General features: G+C 40.8%; 1 protein-coding gene across 2 annotated transcripts in view; it reads left to right on the top strand.

The window, feature by feature from the left end:
* The window catches only part of LOC119647307, a 34808-nt gene that overhangs the window by 10934 nt on the left and 251 nt on the right, over positions 1-23623 (top strand). Inside the window, exons 1-4 of one of the 2 annotated variants that reach the window (XM_038048222.1) lie at positions 6780-8456; positions 19093-19254; positions 19310-20161; positions 20216-20365. In XM_038048222.1, the coding sequence (XP_037904150.1) occupies positions 6810-8456; positions 19093-19254; positions 19310-20161; positions 20216-20365 (2811 nt within the window). In that variant the 5' untranslated portion in view covers positions 6780-6809. Of the gene's footprint in view, positions 1-6779; positions 8457-19092; positions 19255-19309; positions 20162-20215; positions 20366-23623 lie in introns of those variants that run through there. The other variant, XM_038048224.1, reaches the window with a different exon arrangement.

Genomic DNA, 23623 nt, shown 5'->3' with positions numbered 1-23623 from the left:
TACCTAGACCGCCGTAAATTCTGTTTTCCCTATTGTTAGATTTGCTAACCTTAAGTTCTCGTCGAACCCCGTCGTTATTAGACTTCTAGTTTGCCCTATGTATGATTTTTCGTAATTCGTATAAATTATTTGGTACACAGTCATCCTTGGGGTGTTTGATGCTTCCTATCATCTCTTTTTCAGTTGATGTAGTCTGCTAGTCGATATTATTTCGATATCACGTTTTTTAGAAGATTTTTCACCTGGTAGCTGGCTTGTGAGTAGGTGATGGATACCCGCTGTTTTTAAGGTTTTGTGTAAAACAAAACTTTATTAAAATCGATTCACTGTCTGACTGTCACACGCACTTTTTTCTAAAACGGCTACACTATTTCAAACGAAATTTGGTGAACATATGGGAAATATGAAATCCCACGCCTATAGTGTGTGAGCTTTCGCAACAGCATAGAGGACAGCATCGTGCATAATACTGTCAAGTTTCATAGAAAACCGGCCATTACTATCAAAGTTATAGCAATTCAAACTTATCAATTTCACGTGAATTTACTGCATCACGCCATGCAAATAAGATGCTGATGTCATTATTACCGAGAATAATTGACATGCGAGTGAAATATTAAAATTCCATCCATGAAGAATCTTCGTCTCCCCAGCCATTCTTTGTATCTGTTGTAGGTTAACTTCTTCACATTTGCTAATAATACTTCTAGAGTGAAGCATATAAGGTTGACTATTATCAATACAGTGCTTTCCAGGTCAAATTATTTATGTAAATGGATCATTGAAAGATAGGGCACAGTTGAATATTTAACAATGTGCACTTCTAGCACGGTCCATGCCCTCAAACAAATGTTACAGATGTTTGGATTATTGGCACACATCCACAACCTGTCGGGGACCCGACAGAAGGGCAACATGCCGCAAATGCGGCCAGTCAGGCCATAAAGCGAACATCTGCAATGAAAAGCTGCGGCCTATGCAAAGACCGTAATGCGTCTGATGAGAACGTTGCGCGCAATGCAGGCTCGGGGCGGTGCTCAGTTTTCAGAGCAGAACCGGAAAGAGTTAAGACGCGGTCAGCATGATTCGCATCCTACAAATCAATATGCACCGGAGTACAACCGTTGCAGAGACTGCTGATTTAGTACTCATCAGTGAGCAGTACCGAAACAAGGGCCCAGTTTTATGGTACCCTGACATATAAGGCATCGCTGCCATATGGGTTCGGGACGGCACCCTCCTTAGGGTTCTTACTCAAGGCCGAGGCGACGGCTTTGTCTGGATTCGGTGTTCAGGGGTAACATCTTACGTCGAATGAGACGATGCCGAGCTTTCGACGCAAGCTTGATGCTTTTGAGGACGCTATCTTAATCACGGATGGGCGGATCATGGTCGGGGGTAACATCAAAGCCAATGCACTTGAATGGAGCATACCTCACTCAGACTCCAGAGGGAAACGGATTTTGGAAATGGCGGCGAGAACAGCACTGGTTGTTCTAAACACCGGATCCACCCAAACGTTCCGATGCCCAAGCTGCATAGAAAGCATTCCAGACGTAACCTTCGCATCGAAATCACTGGTATCGCTGCTGGACGATATCAATATATTTCCTTCGAAGTGGAGGACACAAACTCTCGGTGTGCGCCACCCCGGCACTCTTTCTGTGCATGGAGCATTACGAAAGGAACACCGGGAGGATTGGAAAGGAAATTCTGCAGCGCAATAAACAGGAGCGTAGCGACTCGGTTATAAACTGGTAATCCGAAAAATCGGGGCTCTGCGGAAACTCTGTTCATTTAAGGCCGAGCGGATGGAACGCATTGTACGGGTACTATCCCTTGCGCACTTCCCTATGGGATGATGACATCGCCGCGGAGAGCACCGAGAACGGTCCACTTTTCTCTATAAAAGAATTAGAATAGGCGGTCCTCTCTATGAAAAGCAAGAAGGCGCGAGGACCCAATGGTATTTCAGCAGAGGTGTACAAACTGGTATTCAAAAACTGGCCAGACCTACTGCTCAGCGCATTCAACGCTTCCCCTGAAAGAGGGCATTTTCCCTTCTCGTTGGAAGGTGGCGAGGCTTGCGCTGATCAGCAAAGTTGCTATCTTCATACCGCCCAATTTATATGCTTGACACTGCTGGAAAAGTGCTCGAAAAGCCCATCAGAAGTAAATTCGCTGAAGCGATACGCGCTGCCGGAGACTTACCTCCACGGCAGTTCGGTTTTAGAGCTGGGAGATCCACAGTTGATGCTGTCATGCAAATCGTGAATGCCGTTCGACGAGCGGAGGCACATAGCCGGCGAACAAGTCGGGTGATGCTCCTCGTAACGCTTAACGTCAGAAAAGCCTTTAATTCCGTAAGATGGAAAGACATTATAGGCACACTAGGCAATACTTTCCACGTGTCGAGCTATCTCTTACGGATATTGAATGGTTATCTGAGAAACCCTTCCCTGCTCTATGAAACGCTAGAGTGTCAGAGGAGAAAATGGAGGTCACGTCGGGGGTAGCACAGGGATCCATCCTAGGGCCGGACCTCTGGAACTTTACCTATGATAGTCTACTTAAGCTCGAAATGCAAGAAGAGTCATGCAGGCGCAAAGCAGACTCGGCATATTGATGCGACGGGTAAGCAGATGGATGACTACTTATTGTTTCAACCTTGCACTGGAAAAAACCGAAATAGTCATCCTAACTAAAAAGAGAATTCCGTCCCTGCGTCCCATATCGTCCGGCGGGGGATAATCGAGTCAAAACCAGCGGTAAAGTGCCTTCGGCTAACTCTTGACGCAAAGATGAGCTTCTTTGAACAAATCAAAGCAGCAGCGAAGAAGGCTTCAGCAGGAGTTTCGGCGTTAAGTAAGTTAATGGCAAATATTAGGGGTTCTACGTCTATAAGGCGACGTCTTCTGATGTCTGTCCTGCTCTACGTTGCAGAGGTATGGGCTGACGTTCTTGGCAAGGAGGCATATCGTAAGCGTCTCGCACAAATACAGAGACGGGGAGCTTTGCGGGTGGTGTCTGCATACCGCACTGTCTTTGAATCGGGTGTGATGGTGCCCTTCTTGCTAAGGAGCGTCAAGCCTGCTACATCAGCAGCTCTATTTAAACACAGGGGATCTCTCTCCAGACAACATTGTCGAAGAGTGCTGACAAATGGAGCTATGTTGCATATTAGGTTCAGGACTTTCTCGTTGCAAAGAAGGTAGAGCTCGACCAGTGAAAGGATCCGCAAGGCGGGAGAGTTCGGGAGTAGCCCGAAATAATGTGACAAACGATTCCAGGCTAATTGTCTGACCTTTACTCGTTTTATTCATTCACTACACATCACATCTTGAATTGCTTTGTAAGTATGTAATCGTTCTATGATTGAAAGCCATGCAGGACACAATAATGAACAACCGGTAAATGACTGATCTCTGCCTTGCGATAGATGGGACGTGGCACAGTTCGCTAAAAGGTGTAATGTCTCCGACATGTGTGGACTCTGGAAAAGTGTTGGACATAGAAGTTATTCTGCAATTTTCCTGTTAAGTTTCGTTTTTACTTTATTGAAAATAAATTATTTTTGTGGGGACTCTTTAATTTTTATAGGGCGAAACACCATATTTCCAGTGGTGCCATGGAAGTCAAAGGGATGCGAAGAATTGTTCAACGTTTCAAGGAACGTCTTGTTTGATATGCTAGTTATTTAGGGGATGGAGAGTACAAGGGTGGGAACTCGATTACTACATTTGAAACAGTCATTGAGGGTTAAAAAAATGTAGCGATATCAGACTTCTTGGAGGAAAAAGTCAATTGACTGATTCTGTAATAATCCTGGAGATTTAGAAGAAATAAAACCATCGGCCGTATACTTCCATTTGTCTTCGAAAGATTAAAAGCCCATGCACGGTTTATGTTTAGGAGAGTGTTGCAAATATAAAAAGGCGCAAGACAAAAGAGGTAAATGCGAGCACAGGGACCACAACCATGTAAATCCTGTTATAATGGATATGATAAAGCCGATATTTCGTGACCTTTCCGATCCAGAGCTCTTGAGAAAGTGCCTTCACCGCACAATTCAAAATGTTAACGAAAGTCTAAGCAACATTATATGGGAAAAAATCCCAAAAAATATTTTTGTAAAACTTCCTATATTAAAATTAGGTACATACGTTGGAACTTTTAACGAGGGAAACATCGTTAAATGTAAGGTTCTTAACGAACTTGACATAATGCTCAGCTTTGAGCACATTAGACAAAATGAGGATCACCAAAAAAGTTCATTTATCTACAATAATGGACGAAAAAAGCAATAAAAAAGACTTAGAGGAAGACAAAAATTGGAAGAAAAATTTGAAGAAGAAGAGGGTGAAACGTCTTACCAAGCTCGAAATTTTTGGAATTATACTCATGGATTATGTAGTAGAAGTTTTATAGTAGTTTTTCCGAAAATATTAAGTTTTTTGAAGCGGTTCCAGTTTAATTTCATCTTTACAATATTACACTTTTGATTTTATTCTATCACACCTTTCCTGTACATTCCTTTTCCCAATTTTCAGTTTCTCCTCCTTATGTCGCATTTAAAAACTATGCGAACTTCAATAAATTCACTGGTGTCGAAGTCCAGTAAAAGGTATCTGCTATAACCCTCCTCCAACGTCATAAACAAGTGCCTAAATTCTCGGCAGGAAATGCACCTTATCTACACGCCTTATACCCTGTTTATTGCATGGAATTTTTATCCAAATTAATTTCTCTCAACATTCTCCTGTCACTTATTATATGGCTCTTCTCCTATCTCTCTACTCACTCCTGCTGCTTTCTCTTTATGGTTGCATATCCCGTTCCTTTTCCCCTCCTCTGGCGGTGCTGTTCTGCTCTGACTACTAATTGAAAAAATCAAAAATGACTGACGGTTTCGTCCAGGGCAGAGACAACTCATCAGACGCTGCCTCACCTCTGCCCTGGGAGCAGCGCGAAAGTGCTAACAGGTGGAAAGACGCTCCCTTTTATCATCGCAAAAACACGACAAGGTTGCGAGTTATATTGGACGTAAAACGCCAGTCGTTGTAGTCTAAGCTAGACTAAGGCTAAAGCTAGGTTGTTGTTTAGGATCTGCGGGATCCTAAGTCCCCATCCACATGATGGTGGACTACTAATGCTATTTCTCATCAAAAACCTTCCATCTTTCCTCAAGGTCCTTTGTTTACCTTGCCGGTGGTTTTAAGCTTCTTTTATTTGCAGTTAAAGAACACGCAGTGTATGTCCCTTCAATTGAACTTAGGCATCTTGGTAAGAATAATTTAAATTCATGACACTGAAAAACTAACAGCGCCCGCAATAGGCCGGTAGCGTTGAGCCCCGACCGGATGTCGAGAACAGGGTCGTTGGGGAGTCTCAGGCTCACCCCGTTTACCAGTTCCGCGTCAAGTAAAACGAGTGGCAGGACCTGCGACCAAGAAGGGTCACAGCGTCCTGTGCAACCTTTCGAGCGGACTGCTGGTGGTACGTGGCATTTAAAGTCGAAGAGTTTGCCCTACCCTGAGAAATGGGTGGACTTAAACTACATTCCCTGATTGGTGATTATAATTACCGGCACACCAAATAGTGGCCTCCCCAGAAGATTGTGGAGTAGTGTCTTTCAGATGTATTGCCTCAGGTCACCGCGTAAGCCTATCGATAATTGTGAGGCAATACCTGAAGCCGTGGGAGTTTCGTAAAGGGCCAATGATGTTGAGGTGGATTATGTGGAAACGCTTGGCGGACGAAGGGAGCACGTTTACGAATAACGCTCGTGGTTTGCCGCAAACCTCAACCTGTACGTTCCGTGAGTTTCGCGAGTATTGTGAAATCCAAACCGAACTTAGCTACTGTGTGAGTCAATCGCCCAACCACCTTTTTGTTTCAGAACAGACATCTCTCCGCTTGTTGTCTGATACAGACTGTCGGATGTCCGAGGCTGGCCCAGACATTTGTCTGCTACAAAATAGAAACAGACATTTGTATGACATAGCCATTCGTCTGTATGATGTCTGTTGCAGACACAGACATTTACCGCTAATAATGTGGATAACGACATTCCAATACAAAAAAATCGTATTCGCATTTGAAAACATTAATCCAACAGAATTCGTATTCGTTTGAGAATACACTCGTATTCGTATTTATTTGTGTAAATACCAAAATATTTACTTTTTCGAATACGAATATATTCGTACGAATAAAAATATGCCCAACGCTGCCGTGTGGACTATCATGCCGGCCTCCACTCTTTTAATCTCTCTTACTTATAACTAAGCAGGCCTTACTCGATATCTGCACCCTCTTTTGGCTTTCTACTAGCTTGATGGACTGGTCCGCCTCTACAAGTACTGCCTATTGTCTTCAAAGAAATAAACAAATAAGTAAATATATATGTACACGAAGTTTGGGGGTGGTGACCAATTCAGATGCATATATATATATGCACTCAGCACGAGCGGAAATATGCAGATGTTCATTTCAGATGCTAACATATATCCACGCGCCAGTAAGCAGTAATGCACAATATTTCTTTCTTTAAGAAGAAAAAATATTGAATATTTAAGTTTACGGATAGAAAAACGTGCACAGAAAATTTCTCACATGAAACAAACATGAAACCTTTCATATCTGAAGCGGCAGTGATTCAATGATTAAGCTAAAAGCACTTTGAGATCCTCTGCACCTTAAAAAGTATAATTGTATCGCAGCACGCCGAATGTTTCATGTTACCTGCATTAGAGATAATTTATTCCCAATTGTTTATTTTTAAAAAGTATGTTTAAAAGGGAGTTGCGATGGGACCGAAGTCGAATAAAAGATCGCCTAAAAAAGACAAAGAAAACGCAAAGGATGCATTGAAGAACGATGAAGCACAAACAGACTGGCCAGAAGTTATATTCAAGGTCTTGGAAATAATAAATCTTCCTTCTGATGACCGGGAAAATATAATAGATGTGTCTTTCATGCAAGAGAAACTCCAGGGCGAAGGCGAATTCAGATTTTTCGATTGCGCATGTGGTACTGAAAATAATCCTTTCTCAAAATGGACCTTGAAAGTGAAATATTTTAATGAAGAAACCATAATGGATTTATCGTCGATACCGCTACTTGTCACGATTTCAAAAATAGCTAATCCGACCATTGAGCAAGGGGATAATTTGCTTTCACCAAACCGAACCCCGAAGATTGCGTTTGCTCAAGAACCGGAAGTAGTCGCTTACTGTTGCCTAGATATGTATGAATTAATATGTGATGAGATCAAAGTAATCCGATCTAAGGCATTATTTTACCCTCCAGAGATACTTAGTGGCCAGTACATAAAAACATTTGCCAACATGCCCTTCATTAAATATGTTTTGACCAGTTCTAAACCGTTTATAGAAAATAAGAATGGCGGAGATTTATCCGGAGATGTATGGCCACTCAATTATGTAACGATAACCCCTGAATTTATAATGCATCCACCGGAAAGCGTATTTGAGGATGATACTTTCGAAGTTACCCTACTGCTTCCTTTAAAAGAGGATTTAATAAAGAGGGTAACATTTGCCCAGGGATATCGCTGTAAATTCTCTGAATTGCCTCGTTTCAAAACTCGGTATGGAGTGTCCCATTTGCCTGGGGAAGTCAAATTCTCTAGAGAACATACAAATAATTTATTGGACTTTTCTGACCTGATCGTCCCTGAGGATAGCTATCTTCCCGCTCATTTCGTCCGAAACTATTCGTCATTGATTTGTGTCAATCAGATGTATCATTTTAAACAGTTCCCCTCCATAACGAGGTATCTAATAAATTCAAGGAAAATTCCAGTAGAAATTGTGAGTAAAAAAGATTCGAAAGTCACGAAATTCTCGACTGAACTCGATCTAAAAATGTTAAAATATGTCAATCGAAATAAGGTCAGAATCGGATCACTTCTTACCACTGAACCGGTGAAATCTGTTGTGAAACCTATCACACCTAAATCAACGAAAATAAACGACACAAAAATGGCTAAGAAAGGAAAGCAAGGCAAAAGCCACGCAGAAGATATTTCTGTTGTTCCAGGAGAAGAGAAGCAAGTTTCTGCCCGTTATGCTATTTGTGAAGATGGGTTCACTAGTTGCATTGTATTTCTCATAGAAGTTGACAGACCGCTGATAACCCCAAAAGAAAATGTGATGCATTTAGATGAAATCAATATCACCGAAAATGAAAAATTCAACGAGTCCGGAATGCCAATGTTAGACAAGAGTGAGTTGAGTACGGTTTTCAAAACAGAAATCCTGAAATTCGCCACTCATCCCAATCTGGAAGCATACCATAGGTCCACATCGCGCGAGATGTACCCAATGAATGATATATGGGCTAGCGCAGAAAACGACCTCTTCGGAAGTTCAGCTTTGTTGATCGCGAACGAATACAATTTTAGTCAATCGTTGAATGAAGCAGAATTAGAGGTAACAATTATATTTGAAATTATTTAATTAAGGAGGCACGAATATTTATGGACTACTAATAAGTTTCATTAGAATTAAAAGCGTCGCCGTTAAATGGCTGACGGGAGGCACGCACAGTAATTTCGGTTTCATTTCCTCTTTATTAGGTCTTTCAATTTCATCTCAAAACCAGGTACCTTCGGCCTGCTACTTTACCTTTTAGTAGATTTTTGTGGTATCTTTCATTGTTGTAAATTTTGTTAAGTTTCGACTCGTAATGTAATCTTTATATGGTTGTGGTGAGTGAAATCATGCTCAATTCAAATATGTTAATCAGATTCAATTATCGCTTAATTGCCTCGCACTTTAGAAAGGAACATTCACTGGATGTGGCTGTTGAGGGATTTCCTGGTATATTAAAGGAAATTATCAAAATTTTCAACAATGATGAGCTGTGGTATATATATGTATGTAAGATGGGGGGAGAGGCTCACCCTCCGAGCACTCGAACTGTGGGGCTTTGAAATCCGCAAAGGACTCGGCCTAAGTGTTACAGTCGTTTCGCCCATAATAGTCAGATTGAATTCTAATTAACGGGGGTCTTACAGTTGAACGTTCGCAACACATCCTATTAAAAGCTCAAGATCACTTGACTCCGCATACGTTGTTAAGATCTCTTAATTCTCCCGTCGGCAGAAGACACAAGAAATCACATGGTAAATACATAGAGGCAGATATGACATTCCTACAACCTTACCAGTTTTACCGCTCATAGAAGAAGGCTTTGGTAAGCTGTAAGTTGTTTACCAACCTTAACATTTTTGGACATACATATGTAAGTGTAGTCTTACGTAAGATGATAAATCGTCACTGACCGAACAGTTTTCTGCGTCCAGTGTGGGTCTCACTGGAGTTACAAGTTAGATCCAACCTTCCGCAATATGTTCCGCTTCTTTGCATCCAATTTTTCTGGGTATTTCCATGGATATTTCTCACATGAAGTAATACAGTAACATCCATATTCTCGTCCTCAGGAAACATCGCCATGATTCGCAGCATCTTCCTCTTCACGGTTGGCCCCATGGATCTGTTTTCATATACCCATTATCGGACTAGTTGCATCCACATTTCTTCTTCCGATTCAGCTTCTTTTCTTCCGATTTTTATGGTAGAGGTGGAAGAGAAGATCCTGACAAACAAGTTTTAGCTTGCGGATGAAGTTTTCTTCTGCGTATCTTCCTCATTTGCTTTCTGTAAGACTTTCGCTTCGTTTCCACTCTTCTCGGTGAAAGGACCGCATCCTCCAATTTCGGAAGCTGAGCAGTGCGTAGCTTTACGTTATTTGTTTCGGCATTTTCCATGTAGTTGCTATCCGTCTTGCTTTTGGGTAAGTGCCTGGGAATTCTTCTGTCCTTGATATGCTCTACATGGAATGCCCATTGCTGTTTTCGAATCCCAATATAGATGACTGCTTCTGGTTCGTCATACATTATTATTCTGTTAAGGGAAAGTCGCACCGCGTCATATATTAGTGTAACTCACTGTTGTATCCTATTCACCATTCGCGGTCCAAACTCGTTAGGCATGAGATTCTCGTGAGGACTTGATATTCCGTTTTAGGTATTGTAAACTTTCCTGTGCACATCTTTTTTTAAGGTTTTGTGTAAACACAAAACCTTATTAAAATCGGTTTACCGTCTGTCTGTCTGTCTGTCTGTCTGTCTGTCCGTCACACGCATTTTTCTCGGAAACGGTTACAGCGATTGACACCAAATTTGGTAAAAAGGTGGGAACTGTGAACGCTCACGCATACAGTGAGTTACATCCTCTTACGTCGAATTTAAGGGGGGGTCCCCATACATGCAAAAGGGGGGGTGTAATTTTTTTTTTCTTCAAATATAGTCATGTGGGGTATCAAATTAAAGGCCTCAGTTAGTACTTTTCGAAAACGGTCTTAGTTTTGACATTTGTTGGAAAGGTGGGGAGTGCGGGGGGTTGAAAGTGACCATTCCTTTACGGGGGCCATTCTCAGAAACTACCCAACCGAAAAATCTGAAAAAAATCAAGAGGCTGCCACTATATGGTGCCTGGGCTCCAAAATACCTTCCACACTGATATCTGCACAAATAAAGTTAATAATAGTAGATTACTATAATTTTTAGTAATTCGCTGCAAAACGCACCTTAAATTCATGCTAGGACCATGAAATTTCGCAACAATATAGGGTGTAATATAGAGCATGACGTTACCAAGTTTGGTGGAAATCGCACTATTGCTAACAAAGTTATAGTACGTCAAAGTTGCCGCTTCTTTGCAAATTCAAGGCTATAAATGTCAATATCATCCGAAAGTAGATATTCTCACATAACATTGTATATGCATATATTACGTGCTACGTACTAAGAAATGCACAAAACCTTTCGTACCTGAAGCGTCCAGCTTCCGGTTTCCCGACTTGTTTAGAATTGGCAATACGAGGTAGGTTGTTTTGCTGGCAAACATGATTCACTTGTTGGTTTCACGTATTTGCTCATTGTGCGTTGTCCGAGTTTCGCCTATTCTCCGAAGTTTCCTTGGGGGGCCCGGAGTAGGAATTTCAAAGAAAGAAGGGATAATAGGGTGATAGGCATAATTTTCGCTCTAGACGCGAATAATTTCCACCCTAAAGCCTGTTTTCCACATACTTTCATGTTGTAAAATTACATCGTACATCAGTGTAACATGGTATGGTAACGCATAAAGGATGCACTCATTGTTGAAGATGAGATGAAGATGAGACTGGTTTCTTCCTCAAAAATTTCAGTTTGAGGAGATATGCTTAGCCTGAACTCTACACAGGTACTGTTACAGACTGTCTAGCTCCTCTTTCGATTCGATTTTCTTGTACTCTCTTTCGCCTATACTCGCCATTGCTGATATTTAAGTATGTACCCTAGCTCCGAATACTAGCATTCGTCGAGTTATTATTATTCCGAACTAGCATTTTATCTACTTTTGATTAACAAAGTAGTTACTTTAAATTGGTACAGGGATTACAGGGGAGATCTTTTCCTAGGCTCTAACTCGTTAAGAAAGAGAAAGTTGTGTTAATCAAGGCCACTAGCCTTTCACTTGAGTGCTTCCAGACTTGTTAATATTGCAGGTCTCTATTCCTACCATTTCTGGTAGAACCTTTGATTTGACAAAATAATACTCTGAATGAAATTATGCGGTGTTTCCAACGATTAATTAATTGAAATAATAAAAACTAACACAACTAACTACTAACAAACTTGTTAGCACTGATGAAGGGAACAAGTGGTTCCCGAAATATCGGTATTTGCAAGAATAAATATCCACACCAACGAAAAAGAATAAATTTTTATTATTTCAAAATAATACTTTCTAGTGAAATTTTCTGTTCCTTTTGGTTCAAGAATTGGAATTATTATTTATATCAGAGACGGGATTTAAACAAGCCTACCTTGTGCTACTATATGTTCGTTTGACAATATCTATGGTATAATGGTATGATGGTTAAAGCTCTAGCTTTTCATACTAAGCAAATTGCGATCCAAATTTCATTGATGGCAAAAGGATTTCTACCATAGGCCGGCTGTCAAATATCAACTGACTCATTGGCGAATGAATGCCTGAGTCAACTTGAAGTTATAATCCCGGCCAAGCCCAGTACAGACCACATTGGCTCCAAGGGGAGTACACTTATGGTCTCGAAATGAACGGCTTTAACACGCTTCAAGACAATAGGCAATTAGATAATTGCATGAACTGCTATTTGTAAGATTATCATCATCATCAACGGCGCAACAACCGGTATCCGGTCTAGGCCTGCCTTAATAAGGAACTCCAGACATCCCAGTTTTGCGCCGAAGTCCACCAATCTGATATCCCTAAAAGCTGTTTGGCGTCCTGACCTACGCCATCGCTCTATCTTAGGCAGGGTCTGCCTCGTCTTCTTTTTCTACCATAGATATTGCCATTATAGACTTTCCAGGCTGGATCATCTTCTTCCATACGGATTAAGTGACCCGCCCACCGTAAACTATTGAGCCGGATTTTATCCACAACCTGACGGTCATGGTATCGCTCATAGATTTCGTCGTTATGTAGGCTGCGGAATCGTCCATCCTCATGTAGGGGGCCAAAAATTCTTCGAAGCATTCTTCTCTCGACCGCGGCCAAGAATTCGCAATTCTTCTCGCTAAGAACCCAAGTCTCCGAGGAATACATGAGGACTGGCAAGATCATTGTCTTGTACAGTAAGAGCTTGGACCATGTGGTGAAACGTTTTTGTAAGCTGAAATCGGCTCTGTAGGCTGACAACAACCGTGCGCGGATTTCATCATCGAAGCTGTTATCGGTTGTGATTTTCGACCCTCGATATGAGAAATTATCAACGGTCTCAAAGTTGGATTCTCCTATCCTTATTCTTCCTGTTTGACCAGTGCGGTTTGATGTTGTTTGTTGGTTGGTTTTCGGTGCTGACGTTGCCACCATATACTTTGTCTTGCCTTCATTGATGTGCAGACCAAGATCTCACGCCGCCTGCTCGATCTAGATGAAGGCAGTTTGTACGTCTCGGGTTGTTCTTCCGATGATTTCGATATCATCAGCATAGGCCAGTAATTCAGTGCACTTAAAGAGGATCCAACCTCTTGCATTTACCTCAGCATCACGGATCACTTTCTCGAGGGCCAGGTTAAAGAGGACGCATGGTAGGGCATCTCTTCTCGTAGACCGTTGTTGATGTCCAATGGTCTTGAAACTGATCCTGCTGCTATTATCTGGCCTCGCACATTGGTCAAGGTCAGCCTAGTCAGTCTTATTTCGTCGGGATACCGAATTCTCTCATGGCCGTGTGCACTTTTACTCTGACTATGCTATCATAGACGGCTTTAAAGTCGATGAATAGATGGTCCAACTGTTGTCCATATTCCAACAGTTTTTCCAACGCTTGCCGCAGTGAGAAAATCTGATCTGTTGCTGGTTAGCCTGGATTGAAGCCTCTTTGGTATGGGCCAATGATGTTCTGAGCGTATGGGGCTATCCGGCCTAGCAAGATAGCGGAGAATATCTTATAGATAGTATTCAGCAACGTGATACCTCTATAATTGCTGCACTGTGTGATATCTCCCTGACAGATAATGCCAATCGTTAGGTATTGATTCGCTGTCCCATACCTTGAGCACAAGCTGATGAACCACTTGATGTAACTGGTCGCCTCCATAATTAACTAATTCGGCTGTAATTCCATCGGCTCCTGGCAACTTATGATTTTTAACCCGATGAATTGCATGGACTGTTTCTCCTATACTTGGTGGTGGCAGTATTTGTCCGTCGTCTTTAGTTGGCGGGATCTCCAACTCGCCGATAGTCTGGTTGTTCAGTAGCTCATCAAAGTACTCAACCAATCGCTCCAAAATGCCCATTCTGCCGGAGATCAGATTTGCCTCTTTGTCTTGGCAGGGTGAGCATCGAGGTGTATAAGTTCTTTGAGAATGCAACATTACTCAGTATGCGGCATTCTTCCGTTCCGCTGCTAGCTTATATTCATCACCGAACCAGCCGTTCCGACTCTTTTTGCGGCTGGGGCCAAGTATGTTTGTGGCTTCAGCTGATTGTGAAAATAATTTTTTATTGCTTCATCTCCAGGTCCTCTGTTGACTGTGGTTATTGCGGTACCCATTTCCCTCTTATAGGTGTCGCGGAGGGCTGTGTTGTGGATGGCTTCAGTATTCACTCTCACCTGATTGTCAGAGGGGATTGTAGGTGGTGTCGTAATTGTAACTCTGAGTCTATATTGGCCCCCCTATATGTTCTGACATTCATCAAGGCTGAGAGGTGGCGGCGTTCAATCAGCACGTGGTCAATTTAGCTGAAAGTGGTCCCATCTGGAGAGGCCCACGTATGTTTGTGAACCGCTTTCCGTGCAAACCAGGTACTTTCAACAACCATTTCGTATGATACTGCTAACTGGATAATGCGCAATCCAATCCAATCCAATCAAATCCAATACCAATTATCATTGGTATCCCTATGTAAGCTATGGGAGCCGACGTATCGCCTGAATACGGGCTGTATCCCTACTTGACTGTTGAAATCTCCAAGTATGATTTTGATATCATACTTGGGACAGGCTTCGAGGTTCCGCTCAACTGCCTCGTAGAAGGTATCCTTCTCCGACTCTGCAGTCTCCTCTGTAGGGGCGTGAAAGTTTATGAGGCTTATATTTCTAAACTTGCCTCGCAAACGCAGAGTGCATAGCCTTTCGCTTATATTTTCAAAGCCGATAACAGCAGGTTTCATTTTTTGGCTGACTAAGAAACCTACTCCGAGCACATGGTTTACTGGATGAGAAAACGCGCAAATCGTTAATTCGTTGTCGTTGCCGGGTTCGTCGTTGTAAGATCCATCCTGTCCGAGGCTCCTTTCGTGGCTTCGTAACATGGGTTTTCCATGTAGGGTTGTCAGCTCTACCCAACCCCCAACCTGGAGGACCAGTTGGTACATTTTGTCCCGTTTTTAGGCGCGGGAGACTCGCCTTCATCCTTCTCCGTCTGCAGTTTTTCGTAAAGAAAGAACTCCCAGCGATCGCCACGTGGAGGTGGAGATAGGGTTTGGTAGTAGAGCTGTTGGTGTTGATTCAGCAGGCGTTTCCCAGGTCTTATGCTCTATCGTGGGTACCAATCCACGTTTCGCCCTGGAACCTATACTACCCTTTGACCGCCTTTGTAAGATAACACCTTAAAAGGCTTACCAAACGACTATACATAATCGACTTAAGTAAGCTGATGACATTTTCTCCATGGAAGTAATGCTAAGCCAAGCCTTCGTCTAAGGCGGTTAATGTTTTCAGTCAGTTGAAGCCTATTAACTCTAAAGGGGATAATGGGTTCTAAGCCACCTTACTGTCCAGCTTGGCAAACATCTTTTAATTTCACTCTTCTCTTAATAACGAACTTATATGTTTTTCTGTTTAATTTTTTGTGAGGCGTAGGTAGGCCTGAAGAGATGGGAGGGGGAAGGGTCGATTTTTGCCCAGACCTGCAAATTTCCCAAAGGTCCGGAAAAGAGATTTTAAAACATGTATATGTGTTTGACATGTCATCAGACTTTTGACAGATGAGTTCTACTCCCAGAAATCAGAGAAGAGCTACTGGAAATTTACAATACGATATGCAGAGCCGAAACTTTGGGTCCGGAAGGCAAAATTAATAAGGTCATTCAACTCGTGGTAAAGACAAGGCCGGACAAGTTTACTGAGTTGTCCGAAGCATGCATTGCAAAGCAAATTTCCCTTGCATTATGCGAGTGGATGTAACTTCTTTTGGTACCCAAACTTCGAAAACCTACCGGCGAGTATTGTCTAACTGAGTCATGTACATATAATGACAGTTCTGGGTTGTTGATGGCCTAGAAACCTTTGAGATTGGCAATTTGGATTCCGTAAATCGATCTGACTTTCGAAATCATAAAATTATTTACCGGCTTGGCTGAAACTATGTGGTTTGAGGAATGCAATTAAATTCGGCCAACCACATAGAATCATGTGTTCCCTAACGACAGTTCTTATTGCTGTCTCTCGTGAAGCGTAAATACCGAATACCGAAAGTAGACGATGTGCAATATCCTTGCAAGTAGATTTCCCAGGTCTGATAAAGGGGAGAGAAAACAAGCTGATTAAACCAGGATCCGAAATAAAGCAGTAACTAACGCTAAAGGAAAAATAGAGGGGCCTGCATAATTTTTATCTCGGGCCCAGATTTTATCTCTATGGCCCTGACCATATACATATATATGCTTTATTATTGCTTACCCTGGCAAGAACTCACTAATGAGGATCTCATTGAATTTCAGGCACTGAAAAGCAACAAAAATATAGAAAATATCTCTTGTCAGTTCTGAAAAAAAATTTTGTGTGAAACAAAATTTTATTAGAATCGATTCGATGTCGTCCGTCTCTCAAGATTGTCACGTGGTGAAATGGCGTAGTCTGTGACTCCCTTTACATATAGCAACTTGCGCCATTTTGTTTTGAGTCTCAGGGGGGCTCCGGAATGGGGTGCAAAATTTTTTTTACAGAATATAGCCATGTGCGGTATCAAATAAAAGGGCTCATTTAGTACTTTTCGAAACTAGTCCCGTATTTTATATCGGGTAAAACGTGAAAGAGTGAGTACTCGAAATATGACCCACAAAAAGTGTAACAGGGCTCGTTCTCAGAACCTATCTAAACGAAAAATCTGGGACAAACCACAGTGGTTTATCTAAACAAAATCTAGGCGTTCAGATATCTGCACAAATAAACTTAATAATAGTATACTAGCACATTTTAGATATTTGACCGGAAACCTCCCTTAAGTGCGTGCTGGAAGTATAAAATTTGGCGATGATATAAGGGATAACAAGTTTGGGAAGTTAGAAGGTTATAGAAGATGAAACTTTTACATTTTATGTGAATTTTGTGTATGACGTTATCATAAAATATCAATTCGTTTTGTATTAGTTTTTTAATCATTTATATATCAATATCAATTACTTGAGACAGACATGTATGTATTTTTATATATATATTAATGAAGCTTTGGGGTAGTGGCTAATTCAGATAGATATACCGATTTGTAAATAAAACCAAGCGGTATTCAATATACGGACTGTATATGTACATACACTTGTCAAAATAACTATTCGTGCACTTCATGGTTTGAATTGAATTGATTTGACTCAGTGATAGTTTGTTTCGAATTAAAAATCGTGAGACAAAAGATATTGATGCTGATGAGCGAGGATTGATCCTAAAATTACGCACTGAAGGAAAATCTTTACGTGAAATCTCAAAGATTATTGATAGAAGCCACTCTTCCATTCAGTTTTAAAAACTTTCAACCAAACCACGAACAAGCCGTCCATCTAAGTTGACCAAGCGGTTAATTTTGTCATCAGTGAAAGAAAATTCAAGAATTATGGCTTCGAAAATTAACGAAGATGTAAGGGAATCCTTCTACAAATCCGACATAAACCGAAAGAATAATACATAAAAATGGCTCCAAAATTCTGGGAACGGGTCCTTTTTTCCGAAGAAAGCAAGTTCTAAATCTTTGAAGTAAAAAAGAAGTTAATTTCCCGGAAGATGGGAACAGCGCTTAATAAGGAAACATTCTAGCAACGGTTAAGCATGAGGTGGTGTTATGGCTTGGGGGTGTATGTCAGCTACAGGGGTTGGGAATTGATATTTATAGAATCCACAATGGACCAGTGTGGTTATTTCAATATTTTGAAACTAAATTTTGAACAAAGTGCACAACAGCTGAACCTAGGGCAAGATTTTTGGTTCCAGCAAGATAATGATCCTAAGCACACGGCGCACAATGTGAAGTTGTGGCTACTTTATAACACCAAACATCAATTGTATACACCCCCTCAATCATCAGACCTTAACCCCATAGAACATTTGTGGGATTTACAGGAGCGTTAAATTCGCAATCATAACATTACGTTGAAAGGAAAGCTAAAGGCGTTATTATGGAGGAATGGACCAAAATTAGCGAGAGAAGAAACATCCAAATCAATACACAAATTAATTTATGTACGTGCATATATAAGTATAGTAACCGGTAATAGGCAATGTTTGTTTGTATAGGGTGAGTCTCACATCTAGGTCTATAATGTGTACGTATATCTTGTAGTTTGAAAAAAATATGAAATAATATTTTCGGTTTTTAGCCATATACGAATGGAAATTTGTGCGTAGAAACAAGCTTTATATGATAAAAGTAGTTCCTTTGTTTCCTATAGTTCTTTTTAAGTAAAACTATTAAAAGGAAAAGTTTCCAGTTTAACTATAGATTTTACTTAAGGATCGCAGACACGTATTTCGGGCACAACATGTGTCCTTCAGTGCTGGTTTTGTAATAATTTATTTCACTTAACTCTATAGCCTTATATACCGTAGCATATTAAACCAATTAACCTGAAAACTAGTAGTTAATTAAAAATTTCTGGAATTGTAATACCCTCTTAATTACTTACTGCACTTAGTTGGAATAAGCTAGATGAACAGTTGCCCATATCGATGTTCAACAACCTGGCATTACTCAGTTTAAATATTTCCAGACTTTTTCCGGCGTCTAGCTTGGGGATTTTATGTATTTTTTGTATAATATCCACGTTGTCCCAGAAAATGTTATGGCCGCCTACTATGTCTTTTGCGACTGCAGACTAGAAATACCGTAGTTTATTTTTTGTTGGTAGTTCCGCTTCTTTGGTATGTTCCTCGAATCTTATATATTTGTACCAATTGCTTAGTCTGGCCTATATATAAACTGGTGCATTCCGGGCATGTGATCTTATAAATCCATTCCCGGTTACACTCGGGAAAAGTGCTTTCACATCAAACAGAACTAGGATTTCATGTTGCCTAATTTTAGCATCTTTCAGCTTCTCGATCATTTGGAAGCTGTTTTTTCGGCATATTTGCTACGATAGTGATAGCGTTGACTTCCTGTAGTAACCATTTGGCAATATTGTAGGTGGGGGAACTAGTGCATAGAAAGTCTCTCACAAAAGATTAACGCAAAACCTTCATACCCGAAGCACCAGCTTCCGCTATTCCGACTTGTTATTACTATAGATGACATCGCATCATTTCAACTTTCAGGCCCTACTTCGAAAGTCATACGTTTTCTTAATTAATAAAACTTATGATGTCTTAAACGATCAAGAAAGCAGCGAAGTAGACGAATTGATCAAGTTTCGTATTCAGTGTGCAGAAGAATGTCGAGAGCTTGGATATCAGTCAGCGAAAGATTTTTATATCATGGTATAATAAACCTTATTGAAGGTCTACATTCTTTTCAGTTATGTTTTACTTTCAGAACTTAAGAGATACTTCATCATCTGCTAAATGTTTACTCGATTATGCAGTATTCAATCTTCAGATCGGCGATACTGCCAAAGCTATGGTCTGTGCCTTAGATGCGGTCGATAAAGAGCCCTCTACGTACGACAGCTATATCATACAAGCTTATGTAAACTACGCGAAAAGAGAAAGAAAGGAATGTGAGTCTAATCTACAATTTGTAACAAAATGCTGCCCAAAGTTCTTTGAAGCATGGATGGTATTATATCTATTGCACGTTAACGACAGTGAAAGTCGCAACTTTGAAATAGTTAAGCAAGGAATGGATAATGCATTCACTCTCCCCTACATTGGTCATCTTCACAAGATGGAATGTATTTTTTGGCCAGTTGATCCTAGTTCCAACCGATTTGTTAGAGCAATGTCGAATTTCATCACTTGGGGCTGCATTGGATTCGCGGAACTCGCCCTCGCATATTCTGTGAATGAGTTATGTCCCGATAGTTATAAATACCTTACTCATAAAGCACTCATCAATTATGCCCGTGGAAGTTACATTGAAGCATTGCAAGATTTAAAGCCATTGAATCCAATCTGCACCTGCGAACTAAAGAAAATAAAACGGTTAAGGGCGCATTGCTACCTTAACCTAAACAATCATAGTGTTACGACTGTAATGGACGTCCTACCAGCAAGTTTTCTCGAGAATAAAGTTTACACACCAAGATGCAATCTCATGAATTTGAAACTGGCCAAATTCTTTTTGAACGCGGGGAAAACAAAGATTGGGCGATATTATTTGAAGAAATGTAGTAAAAAAGCGGGTACCTACGCTTGCTTAATTGAAATGGGAAACTCATCGCTCAAGGTTTCGTACATGAATTATGATTACCTTCTAAATTTTAACGATGTCATCTTGCAGTTCCGCTGCTTTGGAAATGCTTTAAATTATTTCAAACAAGCCCATAAGATGAATCCCTACGACTGGTTCCCTTGGGCACAGCTGGCAATTATCTACTTTCGATCTAATCTACCGGAGCAGTATCGGATTTGTTCAAAAAACGCCAGAAAGGTATCTTTGAAATAAATATAGTTGTGCAATAATATATGCAGCTAGAATTCAAATGCCTAACCTATTTAGAATAATAATAATAACCGTTGGCGCAACAATCCATATAGGATCATGGCTTTGAAGTGTGTTAGAGCACTTCATTCAAGATTGTTACGGGACACTACAGTATACTGGAGGAGGCAATGTGGTCATCATTGCACTCGCCCGAGATTATTACCCTTATTTGACTCAGGTACTCATTCACAGCTAAGTCGACTTGTATCCGACATCCAGTCACGATGAGAAATCCCTCTGCCACCAGTGAGATTTGAACCACGACCTTCCGCTATGGCAGCTCTCTAGCTACTCGAGCCATCCCGACACCTATTTAGAATACCGACTTCATTCCCAACTTATCTGTCGAGCATTTTTAAAGAGCAGTCAGATTCTCTTGTAAAGATTCTCGACAGGCAAGTAGGGAATGAAGTTCAGTCGTTACTAAACTATAATCCTCAGTTCACATACTCTAAACAGATCATTTTTGACTAATATTTCCGCGAAGTTGCTCATGTAGGCAGACTTATCCATTCAGTAAGTAAAATCAAAGGAAGGAATTAAAGGCTTCATTACCCGCTGTGAGTGATGGTTGGTGTCGCGTTCGAATTGAGTGAAATCCCGAGAAGTTCAGCCTAGTGTACGCCATGAGAAAAAAGAAAATACCGCAGAACGAAATGACTTAAAAAGTACATACCACATCACGAAAGAGCTTGCATGTGGTGGCAAATCTTTCGACGGTCTTGTGAAAGACTCGATTTCTCATCCACGATGATGAACAATTGAAGAGATAGAAAGAACAGTTCACCACGGTTCTTAAGGGGGTTATCCCGTATGAAGGTAGTTTTTTTTCGCTTCTTTTAGAAATTTCTTGTGACGAACTGGTTAAAGGTACAAGCATGAATTTTTGACCATATATTTATTAATATCTTAAGCATGCGTAGTAATTTTTCCAGCATGATAACATCGTTCGTTATTGAAACGCAGAGCAACTTATACACCCATCTCCAAAAAGGTGTTTTTCTGCTGCTCCGCTAGAGGGCGCTGGGATCATATTAAAGAAAAAATGTAAACGGCATTTTAACGTGCAGACTTAACCACTTTCCGTAAACTCGCATTATTAAAAAACATTGAAAGGCAAATTTTTGGTGCCGTGTTAAATTTTTTTTTGTGAATTTTAGTGTTTTTCGAGGCTTCTTTAATGAATAAAAAAAAGCTAGTGAATGCATCGCAATTATCCTAGTTTGTGGACCGTAGAAATATGTTCTGAATAAGTCGTGAAAATTTCAAAGAATTTCGTTGGATAGATTTTGGGCTATGGTGGCAGCAGATTTTCAACATGCAGTTTCGAGGAAAACGTAAAAAAAGTAGAATGCGGTTTTTAACCATAAAATATTAACTGACCATTAATCTGCTATACTTAATCCATAAACCTTAGGTTTCTTGAAGAAACACATGTATAGCCTTGGCTTCAATTCTTGTCGGTTTATGATTCATTCGAACGTCATTTGAACTGATAAATACGCGCTTTATTACGTCGATCGACATAAATCTGGCATGTGACATTTTACCTGTTTAACATTGAATTTTCGAACGACTCCGAATATCAAAAAATCTCTTTGCGCATATATTTGACACTATATCTAAATACAATTGATGCCAAAAAAAATCGATTAATCGGATCCGAGTTATGACTACCCGAAGCAACACTATTCGCACAGTACGACTACTAAAGGCCTTCGTATTTCCTTATATGGGAGCATACATGAGAGACAGAAGAAATATGCCAAAGCTAACTGGGAAACTCTCCTGCAAGAATATAGTGACAATTGCTATCAAATGAGGTCTTACAGAAGTCTTAAGGACTCCAAAAGATGGGGCAACAAGTGGTGGAAAAGAGTATTTCACAAGGCTCTACTTTTTATTATAACGAAAGAAGTGAAGAATATCCAAACTGTCACCGAGAGGATGCGAAATTAACGCACGTTGTGAAAAAAGGGCATATAACCTTTAACATCTTTCCTTGAAATACATTATTTTACCTAATAGATAGAGATAACCTATAGATCCTAATAGCACGTGTTTTACCACCAATAGGTTCATTGGAACGAAATACATAGGTTTTGAAGTGGCCTGTCTGCTAGCACCTCACAATCAACTCGGCCATTAGCATCTAACCACCAAGTGGTTTTCATTTGTAAAATGCTCCTCAGCATCCTGTCCTAGACAGAAACTCCTCAACATCCGTAAAATCTAGCGCTTTCGCATCTAATCTTATACGAGAACATCCAGTTTAAGTCCAATTCCTATTTATGTAATTTGGGTATGATCCATGAGATAAATTGAACTAGTGACTCAGTACTCGAAACTAATCTATACATCCACAGTAAATTCACAAGAACTAATGGCACGGAATCATCATCAGCAACCGGTATCCGGTCTAGGCCTGCCTTAATAAGGAACTCCAGACATCCCGATTTTGCGCCGAGGTCCACCAATTCCAATTCCCAAAAAGCTGTCTGGCGTCCTGACATACGCCATCGCTCCATCTTAGGCAGGGTCTGCCTCGTCTTCTTTTTCTACCATAGATATTGCCCTTACAGACTTTCCAGGCTGAATCATCCTCTTCCATACGGATTAAGTGACCCGCCCACCGTAACCTATTGAGCCGGATTTTATCCACAACCTGACGGTCATGGTATCGCTCATAGATTTCGACATTATGTAGGCTACGGAATCGTCCATCCTCATGTAGGGAGCCAAAAATTCTTCGGAGGATTCTTCTCTCGAACGTGGCCAAGAGTTCGCAATTCTTCTTGCTAAGAACCCAAGTCTCCGAGGAATACATGAGGACTGGCAAGATCATAGTCTTGTACAGTAAGAGCTTTGACCCTATGGTGAGACGTTTCGAGCGGAACAGTTTTTGTAAGCTGAAATAGGCTCTGTTGGCTGACAACAACCGTGCGCGGATTTCATCATCGTAGCTGTTATCGGTTGTGATTTGCGACCCTAGATAGGAGAAATTATCAACGGTCTCAAAGTTGTATTCTCCTATCTTTATTCATGGTTTTCGGTGCTGACGTTGCCACCATATACTTTGTCTTACCTTCATTGACGACGAAGGCAGTTTGTACGTCTCGGTTCTTCCCATGATCTCGATATCGTCAGCATAGGTCAGTAGTTGTTGAGAAAAAGAGTAAATTCCCAGCGTGAGCATATAATAGG

This window comes from Hermetia illucens, chromosome 1 (genome assembly GCF_905115235.1).
Source record: "Hermetia illucens chromosome 1, iHerIll2.2.curated.20191125, whole genome shotgun sequence".
NCBI classification, from domain to species: domain Eukaryota; kingdom Metazoa; phylum Arthropoda; class Insecta; order Diptera; family Stratiomyidae; genus Hermetia; species Hermetia illucens.
This window is presented reverse-complemented; position numbering and strand designations above follow the sequence as displayed.